This window comes from Oncorhynchus nerka, unplaced genomic scaffold (assembly GCF_034236695.1).
Source record: "Oncorhynchus nerka isolate Pitt River unplaced genomic scaffold, Oner_Uvic_2.0 unplaced_scaffold_1191, whole genome shotgun sequence".
Classification (NCBI taxonomy): Eukaryota; Metazoa; Chordata; class Actinopteri; order Salmoniformes; family Salmonidae; genus Oncorhynchus; species Oncorhynchus nerka.
The window spans coordinates 120,474-139,549 of NW_027040150.1; the positions used below are offsets into that span (position 1 = coordinate 120,474).

The window sequence follows — 19,076 nt, forward strand, 5'->3', positions numbered from 1 at the left end:
CATTAGTGTAGCCAGTTCATTAGTGTAGCCAGTTCATTAATTCAGCCTATTCATTAATTCAGCCTGTTCATTAATTCAGCCTATTCATTAATTCAGCCTGTTCATTAATTCAGCCTATTCATTAATTCAGCCTGTTCATTAATTCAGCCTATTCATTAGTGTAGCCAGTTCATTAATTCAGCCTGTTCATTAATTCAGCCTATTCATTAGTGTAGCCAGTTCATTAATTCAGCCTATTCATTAGTGTAGCCAGTTCATTAGTGTAGCCAGTTCTCATTAGTGTAGCCAGTTCATTAGTGTAGCCAGTTCATTAGTGTAGCCAGTTCATTAGTGTAGCCAGTTCATTAGTGTAGCCATTTCATTAATTCAGCCTATTCATTAGTGTAGCCAGTTCATTAGTGTAGCCAGTTCATTAATTCAGCCTATTCATTAGTGTAGCCATTTCATTAGTGTAGCCAGTTCATTAATTCAGCCTGTTCATTAATTCAGCCTATTCATTAATTCAGCCTGTTCATTAATTCTGCCAGTTCATTAATTCAGCCTATTCATTAATTCAGCCTGTTCATTAATTCAGCCTATTCATTAATTCAGCCTGTTCATTAATTCTGCCTATTCATTAATTCAGCCTATTCATTAATTCAGCCTGTTCATTAATTCAGCCTATTCATTAATTCAGCCTGTTCATTAATTCAGCCTATTCATTAATTCAGCCTATTCATTAATTCAGCCTGTTCATTAATTCAGCCTATTCATTAATTCAGCCTGTTCATTAATTCAGCCTGTTCATTAATTCAGCCTATTCATTAACTCAGCCTATTAATTGTGATAATATTATATTCTAATTATGCTCTGGCCTGCCGACTTTAACTCAGAAAACAATTGTCCCGAAGCCAAACCTAGTTGACGAACCCTGTTTTATAGTATTCCATGGCCTTTACTGGCCAACTGCTGTTATGGTTATGATATACTATGGTGTTGTGTCACTAGACTTTGACCAGATATTATTGCATCCAAAGATCAACTGAACCTAGATTATAGATACAGAGACACTTGTCATCAGGAAGGTTCTCTCTCAGCACAACGGAAAATATCTCAATGACTTGACATGTTCTGGTTGTGAATTCAGGCTACAAGGTAAGACTCTTCCCAGTGATTATTGTAAAGTGTGTAGAGAAATGCAATGTCTGGTGTTATTTTAGTATAGTGAATGACAGTAAAACACTCAGATGTAACAGTCCATTTCACCTGGGACAGCTACGTGACAGTTCAATCATACAAAATGGCGCTAACTGGGTGTAGTCAAGTCACATTCAATAACATGTTGTTCATATAGCTAACTGGGTGTAGTCAAGTCACATTCAATAACATGTTGTTCATATAGCTAACTGGGTGTAGTCAAGTCACATTCAATAACATGTTGTTCATATAGCTAACTGGGTGTAGTCAAGTCACATTCAATAACATGTTGTTCATATAGCTAACTGGGTGTAGTCAAGTCACATTCAATACCATGTTGTTCATATAGCTAACTGGGTGTAGTCAAGTCACATTCAATAACATGTTGTTCATATAGCTAACTGGGTGTAGTCAAGTCACATTCAATAACATGTTGTTCATATAGCTAACTGGGTGTAGTCAAGTCACATTCAATAACATGTTGTTCATATAGCTAACTGGGTGTAGTCAAGTCACATTCAATAACATGTTGTTCATATAGCTAACTGGGTGTAGTCAAGTCACATTCAATAACATGTTGTTCATATAGCTAACTGGGTGTAGTCAAGTCACATTCAATAACATGTTGTTCATATAGCTAACTGGGTGTAGTCAAGTCACATTCAATAACATGTTGTTCATATAGCTAACTGGGTGTAGTCAAGTCACATTCAATAACATGTTGTTCATATAGCTAACTGGGTGTAGTCAAGTCACATTCAATAACATGTTGTTCATATAGCTAACTGGGTGTAGTCAAGTCACATTCAATAACATGTTGTTCATATAGCTAACTGGGTGTAGGCAAGTCACATTCAATAACATGTTGTTCATATATTGCGTAGGCAATGAAATGAAAAAACATATTGTTCATATATTCGTATATTGAGGATATTTTACAATTTGTATATTTTTTCATGTATTATAATTCAATGACATGTTGGATCTCTGTTTAGGGGTCATTGCTCGATAATGAGTCTCTCTGGGGAGAGAGAGGAGGGCAGCCAATTCTCTAAAATGAGTCTCTCTGGGGAGAGAGAGGAGGGCAGCCAATTCTCTAAAATGAGTCTCTCTGGGGAGAGAGAGGAGGGCAGCCAATTCTCTAAAATGAGTCTCTCTGGGGAACATGACACCAACGTTAAGAGGTGAGATTACAATTTTGTTTAAGAATTTATGAAGAGTTTATATCCATAATTTTTTCACATTTGTGTTTTTTCATCAGAAATTAAGTCTTCTGGGTACCTTCATGTGTAAAATATTACTTTTCTAAGATTCATAGATTGTAGTGTCTGATACTTTCCCCTAAACGTCAACTGAGCGGTGCAGAGACACCATTCAAATGTGTGCAGATTCATCACATCTTCAGCTGGAAACACTAAGTGATGTTGTCCGTCTGTGACCAAAGAGAAAGTGGTCTGAGTTCAATTCTAGGAAATTATTTAGTTTATTTTTTTCATTTTGGGGGCTGAACATCACAGCGAATATTGTTACATCACAGCGAATATTGTTACATCACAGCGAATATTGTTACATCACAGTGAATATTGTTACATCACAGCGAATATTGTTACATCACAGCGAATATTGTTACATCACAGTGAATATTGTTACATCACAGCGAATATTGTTACATCACAGTGAATATTGTTACATCACAGCGAATATTGTTACATCACAGTGAATATTGTTACATCACAGTGAATATTGTTACATCACAGTGAATATTGTTACATCACAGCGAATATTGTTACATCACAGTGAATATTGTTACATCACAGAGAATATTGTTACATCACAGCGAATATTGTTACATCACAGCGAATATTGTTACATCACAGTGAATATTGTTACATCACAGAGAATATTGTTACATCACAGTGAATATTGTTACATCACAGTGAATATTGTTACATCACAGCGAATATTGTTACATCACAGTGAATATTGTTACATCACAGAGAATATTGTTACATCACAGCGAATATTGTTACATCACAGTGAATATTGTTACATCACAGCGAATATTGTTACATCACAGCAAGATGAAACTAATATTGTTACATTCTCTAGATTCTCCCGTTTCATTTGATCTATAGAGCCCCACAGTGGAGGTGTCATAATACCCATAACACCTAGAGGTCAAACAGGGAAATGGTTCCAATAGTTTTATAGAGCCCCACAGTGGAGGTGTCATAATACCCATAACACCTAGCGCTCAAACAGAGAAATGGTTCCAATAGTTTTATAGAGCCCCACAGTGGAGGTGTCATAATACCCATAACACCTAGCGGTCAAACAGGGAAATGGTTCCAATAGTTTTATAGAGCCCCACAGTGGTGTCATAATACCCATAAGACCTAGCGGTCAAACAGGGAAATGGTTCCAATAGTTTTATAGAGCCCCACAGTGGAGGTGTTATAGTACCCATAACACCTAGCGGTCAAACAGGGAAATGGTTCCAATAGTTTTATAGAGCCCCACAGTGGAGGTGTTATAATACCCATAACACCTAGCGGTCAAACAGGGAAATGGTTCCAATAGTATAGAGCCCCACAGTGGAGGTGTTATAATACCCATAACACCTAGCGGTCAAACAGGGAAATGGTTCCAATAGTTTTATAGAGCCCCACAGTGGTGTCATAATACCCATAAGACCTAGCGGTCAAACAGGGAAATGGTTCCAATAGTTTTATAGAGCCCCACAGTGGAGGTGTTATAGTACCCATAACACCTAGCGGTCAAACAGGGAAATGGTTCCAATAGTTTTATAGAGCCCCACAGTGGAGGTGTTATAATACCCATAACACCTAGCGGTCAAACAGGGAAATGGTTCCAATAGTTTTATAGAGCCCCACAGTGGAGGTGTTATAATACCCATAACACCTAGCGGTCAAACAGGGAAATGGTTCCAATAGTTTTATAGAGCCCCACAGTGGAGGTGTTATAATACCCATAACACCTAGCGGTCAAACAGGGAAATGGTTCCAATAGTTTATAGAGCCCCACAGTGGAGGTGTCATAATACCCATAACACCTAGCGGTCAAACAGGGAAATGGTTCCAATAGTTTTTCCACCTTGCATTTTTCCCATAGGGAATTGTAGAAACACTTGAGCCTTTTGGATGGACACTTCTAATGTAACTTTATGGCAGCATCCAATGGGCTTTATTTTTCGAGATCTCCCTGTAGATGTTGAGGTGACATAGTGTCTCCATGAGTGACAGAACACTGAGCCAATCATGACTAACTACAGAACATTGCCAACCCCTATGCTCAGTATTTTCCACTGGCTGCTCATTGCCTTCATTCATGCAGAGATGGGCAGCCTGAAGGTCTCCTCATTGATTTAGCTGGGAAGGGGAGAAATTGTGCTTTACATTGGTATTCATATTACAGTTGACCTGGAAGTATTACGTTTTTAGGAGCTAAAATAAGGTCAATTGTACGGAACAGTGCAATATACAAATGTTTGTTAGCTATCTTTACGCTTCCACTGTCTGATTCTCCTCTCTTCACTAGATGGACAGTAACTTTAGTGTTTAACCCCTCCTCTCTTCACTAGATGGACGGTAACTTTAGTGTTTAACCCCTCTGTATCCAAGGACCAAACTTTTGAATATAATTTTTCGGGGCTCTTCAAGTAGGCTGGACACCTTACATTTTTAACAATGTTTTTTCTGATGAAAACTAGTTCACTGCATCTGCCATGGAGCCCAGTTTCATAACATTACCTTATTTGCCTAGCTATGAAGTAATCGCACAGAGTAGGCTGAGGTGATCTTCGGGAATAACGATGGAGTTCGCTACAGTGTTGAGGTACCGAAGTTTGTTGTTCAGACGAACGACCTGCTAGCTAGCCAAGCTAGTCGGTAACTTTAGTGTTTAACCCCTCTGTGTCCATGGACCAAACTTTTTAATATTATTTTCGGGGCGCCTGGGTTTAATTGTTTGTAAAACTTTAGTGGAGAGCTCTCCATTTTGGTTTTAGGTTTGCCTTCAGAAAGTATTCACACCCCTTGAATTGTTCCACATTTTGTTGTGTCAAAGCCTGAATTTAAAATGGATTCATTCAGATGTTTTGGGGTCACTGGCCTGAACACACAACACCCCATAATGTCAAAGTGGAATTATGTTTTATGAAGTCTTTACAAAATGTATTTAAAATGAAAAGCTGAAATGTCTTGAATCATTAAGTATTCAGCCCCTTTGTTATGGCCCCAAGTCTAAAGAGGTTCAGGAGGAGAAATGAGCTTAAACAAGTCACACAATAATCAGCAGTGGTGCTGCAGTGGTGCTGCAGTGGTGCCTGGGTAATATCACTGGGGAAGACATGTTACAACACATGTGTTGTGATAATAGTGGGTAATATCACTGGGGAAGACATGTTACAACACATGTGTTGTGATAATAGTGGGTAGCTGCTCAGATAGCTGATGTTTGAAGTTGGTGAGGGAGATAAAAGTCTCCAACTTCAGCGATTTTTGCAATTCATTCCAGTCACAGGCAGCAGAGTAATGGAACGAAAGGCGGCCGAATGAGGTGTTGGCTTTAGGGATGATCAATGAGATACACCTGCTGGAGCGCGTGCTACGGATGGGTGTTGACATCGTGACCAGTGAGCTGAGATAAGGCGGAGCTTTGCCTAGCATGGCCTTGTAGATGACCTGGAGCCAGTGGGTCTGGCGACGAATATGTAGCGAGGGCCAGCCAACTAGAGCATACAAGTCGCAGTGGTGGGTAGTATAAGGTGCTTTAGTGACAAAACGGATGGCACTGTGATAAACTGCATCCAGTTTGCTGAGAAGAGTGTTGGAAGCAATTTTGTAGATGACATCGCCGAAGTCGAGGATCGGTAGGATAGTCAGTTTTACCAGGGTAAGCTTGGCAGCGTGAGTGAAGGAGGCTTTGTTGCGGAATAGAAAGCCGACTCTTGATTTGATTTTCGATTGGAGATGTTTGATATGGGTCTGGAAGGAGAGTTTGCAGTCTAGCCAGACACCTAGGTACTTATAGGTGTCCACATATTCAAGGTCGGAACCATCCAGTGTGGTGATGCTAGTCGGGCAAGCGGGTGCAGGCAGCGATCGGTTGAAAAGCATGCATTTGGTTTTACTAGCGTTTAAGAGCAGTTGGAGGCCACGGAAGGAGTGTTGTATGGCATTGAAGCTCGATTGGAGGTTAGATAGCACAGTGTCCAATGACGGGCCGAAAGTGTATAGAATGGTGTCGTCTGCGTAGAGGTGGATCAGGGAATCACCCGCAGCAAGAGCAACATCATTGATATACACAGAGAAAAGAGTCGGCCCGAGAATTGAACCCTGTGGCACCCCCATAGAGACTGCCAGAGGACCGGACAACATGCCCTCCGATTTGACACACTGAACTCTGTCTGCAAAGTAATTGGTGAACCAGGCAAGGCAGTCAACCCGAAAAACCGAGGCATCTGCCATGGAGCCCACACATGTGTTGTGATAATAGTGGGTAATATCACTGGGGAAGACATGTTACACCACATGTGTTGTGATAATAGTGGGTAATATCACTGGGGAAGACATGGTTACACCACATGTGTTGTGATAATAGTGGGTAATATAGTGGGTAATATCACTGGGGAAGACATGGTACACCACATGTGTTGTGATAATAGTGGGTAATATAGTGGGTAATATCACTGGGGAAGACATGGTACACCACATGTGTTGTGATAATAGTGGGTAATATCACTGGGGAAGACATGGTACAACACATGTGTTGTGATAATAGTGGGTAATATAGTGGGTAATATCACTGGGGAAGACATGGTACACCACATGTGTTGTGATAATAGATAATAGTGGGTAATATCACTGGGGAAGACATGGTACACCACATGTGTTGTGATAATAGTGGGTAATATCACTGGTGAAGACATGTTACACCACATGTGTTGTGATAATAGTGGGTAATATCACTGGGGAAGACATGTTACACCACATGTGTTGTGATAATAGTAATATAGTGGGTAATATCACTGGGGAAGACATGGTACACCACATGTGTTGTGATAATAGTGGGTAATATCACTGGGTTGAAGACATGGTACAACACATGTATCACTTGTGAAAATTGGAGTGGGTAATATCACTGGGGAAGACATGTTACAACACATGTGTTGTAATAATAGTGGGTAATATAGTGGGTAATATCACTAGGGGAAGACATGTTACACCACATGTGTTGTGATAATAGTGGGTAATATCACTGGGGAAGACATGTTACACCACATGTGTTGTGATAATAGTGGGTAATATCACTGGGGAAGACATGTTACACCACATGTGTTGTGATAATAGTGGGTAATATAGTGGGTAATATCACTGGGGAAGACATGTTACACCACATGTGTTGTTTAACCAGTGGGTAATATAGTGAATATCACTTTATGGTAAACCATGTAGGCTGTTGTGAACACCTTTAATTAACCAGGGGAAGGTCTATCACCCTGTCATACTGTTTAATTTTTATATTTTTATTTCACCTTTATTTAACCAGGTAGGCTAGTTGAGAACACCTTTATTTAACCAGGTAGGCTAGTTGAGAACACCTTTATTTAACCAGGTAGGCTAGTTGAGAACACCTTTATTTAACCAGGTAGGCTAGTTGAGAACACCTTTATTTAACCAGGTAGGCTAGTTGAGAACACCTTTATTTAACCAGGTAGGCTAGTTGAGAACACCTTTATTTAACCAGGTAGGCTAGTTGAGAACACCTTTATTAACCAGGTAGGCTAGTTGAGAACACCTTTATTTAACCAGGTAGGCTAGTTGAGAACACCTTTATTTAACCAGGTAGGCTAGTTGAGAACAACTATTTACCTGGCCAAGATAAAGCATAGCAGTTCGACACATATAACAACACAGAGTTACACATGGAATGAACCAACATACAAGCAATAATACAGTAGATCTATATACAGCATGTGTAAATGAGGCAGGATGAGAGAGGTAATAAATACAGTAGATCTATATACAGCATGTGTAAATGAGGCAGGATGAGAGAGGTAATAAATACAGTAGATCTATATACAGCATGTGTAAATGAGGCAGGATAAGAGAGGTAATAAATACAGTAGATCTATATACAGCATGTGTAAATGAGGCAGGATGAGAGAGGTAATAAATACAGTAGATCTATATACAGCATGTGTAAATGAGGCAGGATAAGAGAGGTAATAAATACAGTAGATCTATATACAGCATGTGTAAATGAGGCAGGATAAGAGAGGTAATAAATACAGTAGATCTATATACAGCATGTGTAAATGAGGCAGGATAAGAGAGGTAATAAATACAGTAGATCTATATACAGCATGTGTAAATGAGGCAGGATAAGAGAGGTAATAAATACAGTAGATCTATATACAGCATGTGTAAATGAGGCAGGATAAGAGAAAATATAGTAATAAATACAGTAGATCTATATATATACAGCATGTGTAAATGAGGCAGGATAAGAGAGGTAATAAATACAGTAGATCTATATACAGCATGTGTAAATGAGGCAGGATGAGAGAGGTAATACATACTGTACATACCTTTATTTTATGTCCTCGGCTACTTGGCTAAAAAGCTTGGTTCGCAACGTTCGCTAGTTAACTATTAAACATTAGCCGTCTACATCTAGCTACATATTGAACTTCCATCCTCTCAGGTCAGGGGCGCAATGTATGAATTAATGATTAGTTCAGAATCAGCTTTATAATCATTAGCCAGTATGGAGAATTAAGTAAAACCACAAGTCCAAATTCCTATCTCCATCTCCGTGCCTCACAAAGAAGGACACTTATTGGTAGATGGGAAAAACAAAAGCAGACATTGAATTTGCCTTTGAGCCTGGTGAAGTTATTATTAATTACACTTTGGATGGTGAATCAATACACCCAGTCACTACAAAGATACAGGCGTCTTCCTAACTTAGTTGCCGGAGAGGAAGGAAACCTCTCATTGATTTCAGCATGAGGCCAATGGTGACTTAAAAACAGTTACAGAGTTTAATGGCTGTGATAGGAGAACACTGAGGATGGATCAACAACAGTATAGTTACTCTTCAATACTAACCTAACTGACAGAGTATAATGGCTGTGATAGGAGAACACTGAGGATGGATCAACTAAATTATAGTTACTCCTCAATACTAACCTAACTGACAGAGTTTAATGGCTGTGATAGGAGAACACTGAGGATGGATCAACAACAATATAGTTACTCCACAATACTAACCTAACTGACAGAGTTTAATGGCTGTGATAGGAGAACACTGAGGATGGATCAACAACATTATAGTTACTCCTCAATACTAACCTAACTGACAGAGTTTAATGGCTGTGATAGGAGAACACTGAGGATGGATCAACAACAGTATAGTTACTCCTCAATACTAACCTCACTGACAGAGTTTAATGGCTGTGATAGGAGAACACTGAGGATGGGACAACTACATTATAGTTACTCCTCAATAATAACCTCATTGTCAGAGTGAAAAGAAGGAAGCCGGTGGCAAAGCAGTTCACTTTTTGTCCTGAATACAAAGTGTTATGTTTGGGGCAAATCCAATACAACCCCTTACTGACTGCCATTCTCCATATGTTCAAGCATAGTGGTGGCTGCATCATTTACATTTACATTGTAGTCATTTAGCAGACGCTCTGATCCAGTAGTGAGTCATTTAGCAGACGCTCTGATGCAGAGGTGAGTCATTTAGCAGACGCTCTGATCCAGTAGTGAGTCATTTAGCAGACGGTCTGATCAAGTAGTGAGTCATTTAGCAGACGCTCTGATCCAGTAGTGAGTCATTTAGCAGACGCTCTGATCCAGTAGTGAGTCATTTAGCAGACGCACTGATCCAGTAGTGAGTCGTTTAGCAGGCGCTCTGATCCAGTAGTGAGTCATTTAGCAGACGCTCTGATCCAGTAGTGAGTCATTTAGCAGACGCACTGATCCAGTAGTGAGTCGTTTAGCAGACGGTCTGATCCAGTAGTGAGTCATTTAGCAGACGCTCTGATCCAGTAGTGAGTCATTTAGCAGACGCTCTGATCCAGTAGTGAGTCATTTAGCAGACGCTCTGATCAAGTAGTGAGTCATTTAGCAGACGCTCTGATCCAGTAGTGAGTCATTTAGCAGACGCTCTGATCAAGTAGTGAGTCATTTAGCAGACGCTCTGATCCAGTAGTGAGTCATTTAGCAGACGCTCTGATCCAGTAGTGAGTCATTCAGCAGACGGTCTGATCCAGTAGTGAGTCATTTAGCAGACGCTCTGATCCAGTAGTGAGTCATTTAGCAGACGCTCTGATCCAGTAGTGTCATTTAGCAGACGCTCTGATCAAGTAGTGAGTCATTTAGCAGACGCTCTGATCCAGTAGTGAGTCATTTAGCAGACGCTCTGATCAAGTAGTGAGTCATTTAGCAGACGCTCTGATGCAGAGGTGAGTCATTTAGCAGACGCTCTGATGCAGAGGTGAGTCATTTAGCAGACGCTCTGATGCAGAGGTGAGTCATTTAGCAGACGCTCTGATGCAGAGGTGAGTCATTTAGCAGACGCTCTGATCCAGTAGTGAGTCATTTAGCAGACGGTCTGATCCAGTAGTGAGTCATTTAGCAGATGCTCTGATCCAGTAGTGAGTCATTTAGCAGACGCTCTGATCCAGTAGTGAGTCATTTAGCAGACGCTCTGATCCAGTAGTGAGTCATTTAGCAGACGCTCTGATCAAGTAGTGTGTCATTTAGCAGACGCTCTGATCCAGTAGTGAGTCATTTAGCAGACGCTCTGATCCAGTAGTGAGTCATTTAGCAGACGCTCTGATCAAGTAGTGAGTCATTTAGCAGACGCTCTGATCCAGTAGTGAGTCATTTAGCAGACGCTCTGATCCAGTAGTGAGTCATTTAGCAGACGCTCTGATCCAGTAGTGAGTCATTTAGCAGACGCTCTGATCCAGTAGTGAGTCATTTAGCAGACGCTCTGATCAAGTAGTGAGTCATTTAGCAGACGCTCTGATCCAGTAGTGAGTCATTTAGCAGACGCTCTGATCCAGTAGTGAGTCATTTAGCAGACGCTCTGATCCAGTAGTGAGTCATTTAGCAGACACTCTGATCAAGTAGTGAGTCATTTAGCAGACGCTCTGATCCAGTAGTGAGTCATTTAGCAGACGCTCTGATCCAGTAGTGAGTCATTTAGCAGACGCTCTGATCCAGTAGTGAGTCATTTAGCAGACGCTCTGATCAAGTAGTGAGTCATTTAGCAGACGCTCTGATCAAGTAGTGAGTCATTTAGCAGACGCTCTGATCCAGTAGTGAGTCATTTAGCAGACGCTCTGATCCAGTAGTGAGTCATTTAGCAGACGCTCTGATCCAGTAGTGAGTCATTTAGCAGACGCTCTGATCCAGTAGTGAGTCATTTAGCAGACGCTCTGATCAAGTAGTGAGTCATTTAGCAGACGCTCTGATCCAGTAGTGAGTCATTTAGCAGACGCTCTGATCCAGTAGTGAGTCATTTAGCAGACGCTCTGATCCAGTAGTGAGTCATTTAGCAGACGCTCTGATCAAGTAGTGAGTCATTTAGCAGACGCTCTGATCCAGTAGTGAGTCATTTAGCAGACGCTCTGATCCAGTAGTGAGTCATTTAGCAGACGCTCTGATCCAGTAGTGAGTCATTTAGCAGACGCTCTGATCAAGTAGTGAGTCATTTAGCAGACGCTCTGATCAAGTAGTGAGTCATTTAGCAGAAGCTCTGATCCAGTAGTGAGTCATTTAGCAGACGCTCTGATGCAGAGGTGAGTCATTTAGCAGACGCTCTGATGCAGAGGTGAGTCATTTAGCAGACGCTCTGATCCAGTAGTGAGTCATTTAGCAGACGCTCTGATCCAGTAGTGAGTCATTTAGCAGACGCTCTGATCCAGTAGTGAATCATTTAGCAGACGCTCTGATCCAGTAGTGAGTCATTTAGCAGACGCTCTGATCCAGTAGTGAGTCATTTAGCAGTCGCTCTGATCCAGTAGTGAATCATTTAGCAGACGCTCCGATCCAGTAGTGAGTCATTTAGCAGACGCTCTGATGCAGTAGTGGGGGACCTGATCCTAGATCATAATGAATCAGATTACATGGAGAGGGGGGACCTGATCCTAGATCATAATGAATCAGATTACATGGAGAGGGGGGACCTGATCCTAGATCATAATGAATCAGATTACATGGAGAGAGCGAGACATGCTCCTAGATCATAATGAATCAGATTACATGGAGAGGGGGGACCTGATCCTAGATCATAATGAATCAGATTACATGGAGAGGGGACCTTATCCAAGATCAGCACTTCAACTCTGGGACACTGCCTGTATGAAACAGAACACATAGTTGTAAAGTCTAGTTACAGCAGGTGTTTACTGCCATCTAGTGGAAGATACCAATATAACACTTTATTACCAGGGTGGGGAGGCGGCTGAGCTGAAACAGAAAGTAAAGTTGTTCTTTTGTTCAGGATCCATTTTGAGACGACAGAGCAGAAAAGACTATATGGAGATTATTGAAAAATAAATTAAGTATTTCTGAACAATAATCTATTCTAATGGACAGAATAAGATAATTAATATCTGGAATGAGATATTACTAGTTAGTAGAACTGCTACTTGAGCTGAGTTGCTGACAGACAGCAGTTTTCAAAGTGTAAACTAATCAGTAGACCTACATGTTATCAGTAAAACGCCTGGTAAAGATGGTGGAGGAGCTTTTCAATGATATGGTTTTATGTTTATCTCAGGGTTTCTCCATCCTTTTGTTCTTACCAGCACTTACACACCTGATTCTACTAATCATCACATATTTGAAGACAGTTTAATATTTGAGGCAAACAAATGAACATTCTCAAATTAAAACCTTTTGGGTTTGTAGGAATGCTTACAATTATTAAAGTCCGACAGTAACTCACATCTTGGAGAAAAAAACACAGCTAAACTTGGTTTTGAGTAAATTATATGTTTATCAAAAATAATGTAAGAGAGATGTCTTGAAGAAACGCGTCTGGGATTAGAACTCGGTGTCTCTGCTACAGTGGGAAGTTTGTTTCGCATGGCCCGGTGCTACAGCTGAGTGGTGCTACAGGTGGGTGGTGCTACAGGTGGGTGGTGCTACAGGTGAGTGGTGCTACAGGTGGGTGGTGCTACAGGTGGTGCTAGGTGGTGCTACAGGTAGGTGGTGCTACAGGTAGGTGGTGCTACAGGTGAGTGGTGCTACAGGTGGGTGGTGCTACAGGTGGGTGGTGCTACAGGTGGGTGGTGCTACAGGTGAGTGGTGCTACAGGTGGACAGCATGTGTAAATGAGGCAGGATGAGAGAGGTAATAAATACAGTAGATCTATATACAGCATGTGTAAATGAGGCAGGATAAGAGAGGTAATAAATACTGTACATACCTTTATTTTATGTCCTCGGCTACTTGGCTAAAAAGCTTGGTTCGCAACGTTCGCTAGTTAACTATTAAACATTAGCCGTCTACATCTAGCTACATATTGAACTTCCATCCTCTCAGGTCAGGGGCGCAATGTATGAATTAATGATTATTTCAGAATCAGCTTTATAATCATTAGCCAGTACGGAGAATTAAGTAAAACCACAAGTCCAAATTCCTATCTCCATCTCCATGCCTCACAAAGAAGGACACTTATTGGTAGATGGGAAAAACAAAAGCAGACATTGAATATGATTTTGAGCCTGGTGAAGTTATTATTAATTACACTTTGGATTGTGTATCAATACACCCAGTCACTACAAAGATACAGGCGTCTTCCTAACTTAGTTGCCGGAGAGGAAGGAAACCACTCATTGATTTCAGCATGAGGCCAATGGTGACTTTAAAACAGTTACAGAGTTTAATGGCTGTGATAGGAGAAAACTGAGGATGGATCAACAACATTATAGTTACTCCTCAATATTAACCTAACTGACAGAGTTTAATGGCTGTGATAGGAGAACACTGAGGATGGATCAACTACATTATAGTTAGGTCCTAATCCAGGCACTTGTCATCTCCCGTCTGGATTACTGCAACTCGCTGTTGGCTGGGCTCCCTGCCTGTGCCATTAAACCCCTACAACTCATCCAGAACGCCGCAGCCCGTCTGGTGTTCAACCTTCCCAAGTTCTCTCAGGTCACCCCGCTCCTCCGCTCTCTCCACTGGCTTCCAGTTGAAGCTCGCATCCGCTACAAGACCATGGTGCTTGCCTACGGAGCTGTGAGGGGAATGGCACCTCAGTACCTCCAGGCTCTGATCAGGCCCTACACCCAAACAAGGGCACTGCGTTCATCCACCTCTGGCCTGCTCGCCTCCCTACCACTGAGGAAGTACAGTTCCCGCTCAGCCCAGTCAAAACTGTTCGCTGCTCTGGCCCCCCAATGGTGGAACAAACTCCCTCACGACGCCAGGACAGCGGAGTCAATCACCACCTTCTGGAGACACCTGAAACCCCACCTCTTTAAGGAATACCTAGGATAGGATAAAGTAATCCTTCTCCCCCCTTAAAAGATTTAGATGCACTATTGTAAAGTGGCTGTTCCACTGGATGTCATAAGGTGAATGCACCAATTTGTAAGTCGCTCTGGATAAGAGCGTCTGCTAAATGACTTAAATGTAAATGTAAATGTAGTTACTCCTCAATACTAACCTAACTGACAGAGTTTAATGGCTGTGATAGGAGAACACTGAGGATGGATCAACAACATTATAGTTACTCCTCAATACTAACCTCATTGTCAGAGTGAAAAGAAGGAAGCCGGTGGCAAAGCAGTTCACTTTTTGTCCTGAATACAAAGTGTTATGTTTGGGGCAAATCCAATACAACCCCTTACTGACTGCCAGTCTCCATATGTTGAAGCATAGTGGTGGCTGTTTGGGGCAAATCCAATACAACCCCTTACTGACTGCCATTCTCCATATGTTGAAGCATAGTGGTGGCTGTTTGGGGCAAATCCAATACAACCCCTTACTGACTGCCATTCTCCATATGTTGAAGCATAGTGGTGGCTGTTTGGGGCAAATCCAATACAACCCCTTACTGACTGCCATTCTCCATATGTTCAAGCATAGTGGTGGCTGCATCATTTACATTTACATTGTAGTCATTTAGCAGACGCTCTGATGCAGAGGTGAGTCATTTAGCAGACGCTCTGATGCAGAGGTGAGTCATTTAGCAGACGCTCTGATGCAGAGGTGAGTCATTTAGCAGACGCTCTGATCCAGTAGTGAGTCATTTAGCAGACGCTCTGATCCAGTAGTGAGTCATTTAGCAGACGCTCTGATCCAGTAGTGAGTCATTTAGCAGGCGCTCTGATCCAGTAATGAGTCATATAGCAGACGCTCTGATCAAGTAATGAGTCATTTAGCAGACGCTCTGATCCAGTAGTGAGTCATTTAGCAGGCGCTCTGATCCAGTAATGAGTCATATAGCAGACGCTCTGATCCAGTAATGAGTCATATAGCAGACGCTCTGATCCAGTAGTGAGTCATTTAGCAGGCGCTCTGATTCAGTAATGAGTCATTTAGCAGACGCTCTGATGCAGTAGTGAGTCATTTAGCAGATGCTCTGATGCAGTAGTGAATCATTTAGCAGACGGTCTGATCCAGTAGTGAGTCATTTAGCAGATGCTCTGATCCAGTAGTGAATCATTTAGCAGACTCTCTGATCCAGTAGTGAATCATTTAGCAGATGCTCTGATCCAGTAGTGAATCATTTAGCAGATGCTCTGATCCAGTAGTGAGTCATTTAGCATATGCTCTGATCCAGTAGGGAGTCATTTAGCAGACTCTCTGATCCAGTAGTGAATCATTTAGCAGATGCTCTGATCGAGTAGTGAGTCATTTAGCAGACGGTCTGATCCAGTAGTGGGGGACCTGATCCTAGATCTTAACGAATCAGATTACATGGAGAGGGGGGACCTGATCCTAGATCATAACGAATCAGATTACATGGAGAGGGGGGACCTGATCCTAGATCATAATGAATCAGATTACATGGAGAGGGAGACCTGATCCTAGATTATAATGAATCAGATTACATGGAGAGGGAGACCTTATCCTAGATCATAATGAATCAGATTACATGAAGAGGGGGGACCTGATCCTAGATCATAATGAATCAGATTACATGGAGAGGGAGACCTGATCCTAGATCATAATGAATCAGATTACATGGAGAGGGGGGACCTGATCCTAGATCATAATGCATCAGATTACATGGAGAGGGAGACCTGATCCTAGATCATAATGAATCAGATTACATGGAGAGGGGGGACCTGATCCTAGATCATAATGAATCAGATTACATGGAGAGGGGGGACCTGATCCTAGATAATAGTTAATTAAATTACATGGAGAGGAGGGACCTGATCCTAGATCATAATGAATCAGATTACATGGAGAGGGGACCTGATCCTAGATCATAATGAATCAGATTACATGGAGAGGGGACCTGATCCTAGATCATAATGAATCAGATTAAATGGAGAGGGGGGACCTGATCCTAGATCATAATGAATCAGATTACATGGAGAGGGGGGACCTGATCCTAGATCATAATGAATCAGATTACATGGAGAGGGGGGACCTGATCCTAGATCATAATGAATCAGATTAGATGGAGAGGGGGACCTGATCCAAGATCATAATGAATCAGATTACATGGAGAGAAGGAGACCTGATCCTAGATCATAATGAATCAGATTACAGGGAGAGGAGGGACCTGATCCTAGAGCAACGCTCCTCCTCTGGGACACTGCCTGTATGAAACAGAACACATAGTTGTAAAGTCTAGATACAACAGGTGTTTACTGCCATCTAGTGGAAGATACCAATATAACACTTTATTATCAGGGTGGGGAGGCGGCTGAGCTGAAACAGAAAGTAAAGTTGTTCTTCTGTTCAGGATCCATTTTGAGACGACAGAGCAGAAAAGACTATATGGAGATTATTGAAAAATAAAGTAAGTATTTCTGAACAATAATCTATTCTAATGGACAGAGTACGTGAATGAATACCTAGAATGAGATATTACTAGTTAGTAGAACTGCTACTTGAGCTGAGTTGCTGACAGACAGCAGTTTTCAAAGTGTAAACTAATCAGTAGGCCGACATGTTATCAGTAACACGTCTGGTAAAGATGGTGGAAGAGCTTTTCAATTATATGGTTTTATGTTTATCTCAGGGTTCCTCCATCCTTTTGTTCTTACCAGCACTTACACACCTGATTCAACTAATCATCAAATATTTTAAAATAATTTAATATTCGAGGCATACAAATGAACATTCTCAAATTAAAACCTTTTTGGTTTGTAGGACTGCTTACAATTATTAAAGTCCTACAGTAACTCACATCTTGGAGAAAAAAAACACAGCTAAACTTGGTTTTGAGTAAATTATATGTTTATCAAAAAGAATGTAAGAGAGATGTCTTGAAGAAACGCGTCTGGGTTTAGAACTCAGTGTCTCAGTGCCCTGCGACAGTGGGAGGTTTGTTTTGCATGGCCCGGTGCTACAGGTGAGTGGACATATAATTTATGGACCAATGGAATGGTCTAAAATGCTTAAACTCTGCTTCCCCGGGGAGCCGGGCAATGCAAAACTAATTCCCCCAGTGATTGTTACTTTATTTCCTGATATGAAATGGAAAGTAATTTTGTAGCTGACGCAGTTCCAGAATGTCTGTTGAATCTGTGACTCATATGGAACGTTAGAACAGTGGTGGAAACAGAACTCAGTTCCAGAATGTCTGTTGAAACTGTGTCTCATATGGAACGTTAGAACAGTGGTGGAAACAGAACTCAGTTCCAGAATGTCTGTTGAAACTGTGACTCATATGGAACGTTAGAACAGTGGTGGAAACAGAACTCAGTTCTCAAACTGGAGTAAAAGTAAAGATTCCTTAATAGAAAATGACTCAAGTAAAAGTGAAAGTCACCCAGTAAAATACTACTTCAGGAAAAGTCTAGAAGTATTTGGTTTTAAATATAATTAAATATCAAAAGTAAAAGTAAAGTTGTAATAATTGAAAACTCCTTATATTAAGAAAACCAGACTGCACAATGTTCTTGTTATTTTAATTTATGGATAGCCAGGGTCACACTCCAACACTCAGACACCATTTAAAAACAAAGCATTTGTGTTTAGTGAGTCCTCCAGATCAGAGGCATTAGGGATGACCAGCGATGTTCTGTTGATAATTGTGCAAATTGGACAATTTTCTGTCCTGCTAAGCATTCAAAATGTAATGAGTACCTTTGGCTGTCAGGGAAAATGTACGGAGTAAAAAGTACATCATTCTATTTATGAATGTAGTGAAGTGAAAGTAAAAGTTGTTCAAAAATATAAATAGTAAAGTAAAGGACAGATACCCACAAAAACTACTGAAGTAGTACTTTAAAGTATTTTACTGAAGTACTTTACACCACTGCATTAGAAGACAGATAAATGTGTTGATTTGAAGGAAATTCTATTCTACTGTATCTTAGTCTATGCATTACTCATCTCATATGTATATACTGTAATCTATTCTACTGTATCTTAGTCTATGCATTACTCATCTCATATGTATATACTGTAATCTATTCTACTGTATCTTAGTCTATTCATTACTAATCTCATATGTATATACTGTATTCTATACTATTCTACTGTATCTTAGTCTATGCATTACTCATCTCATATGTATATACTCTATTCTATTCTACTGTATCTTAGTCTATGCATTACTCACCTCATATGTATATACTGTATACTATTCTACTGTATCTTAGTCTATGTATTACTCATCTCATATGTATATACTCTATTCTATTCTACTGTATC

At 40.9% G+C, this 19,076-nt stretch overlaps 1 protein-coding gene across 5 annotated transcripts in view; it reads left to right on the forward strand.

Moving 5' to 3' along the window:
- Window positions 1–1,040: 1,040 nt before the first annotated feature.
- The window catches only part of LOC135569191 (NLR family CARD domain-containing protein 3-like), a 48,953-nt gene continuing 30,917 nt past the window's right edge, over window positions 1,041–19,076 (forward strand). For 3 of the 5 annotated variants that reach the window (XM_065015987.1, XM_065015989.1, XM_065015990.1), the window contains exons 1-2: window positions 1,041–1,134; window positions 2,172–2,360. In XM_065015987.1, the coding sequence (XP_064872059.1) occupies window positions 2,188–2,360 (173 nt within the window). In that variant the 5' untranslated portion in view covers window positions 1,041–1,134; window positions 2,172–2,187. Of the gene's footprint in view, window positions 1,135–2,171; window positions 2,361–16,546; window positions 17,215–19,076 lie in introns of those variants that run through there. The other 2 variants (XM_065015988.1, XM_065015991.1) reach the window with 2 other exon arrangements.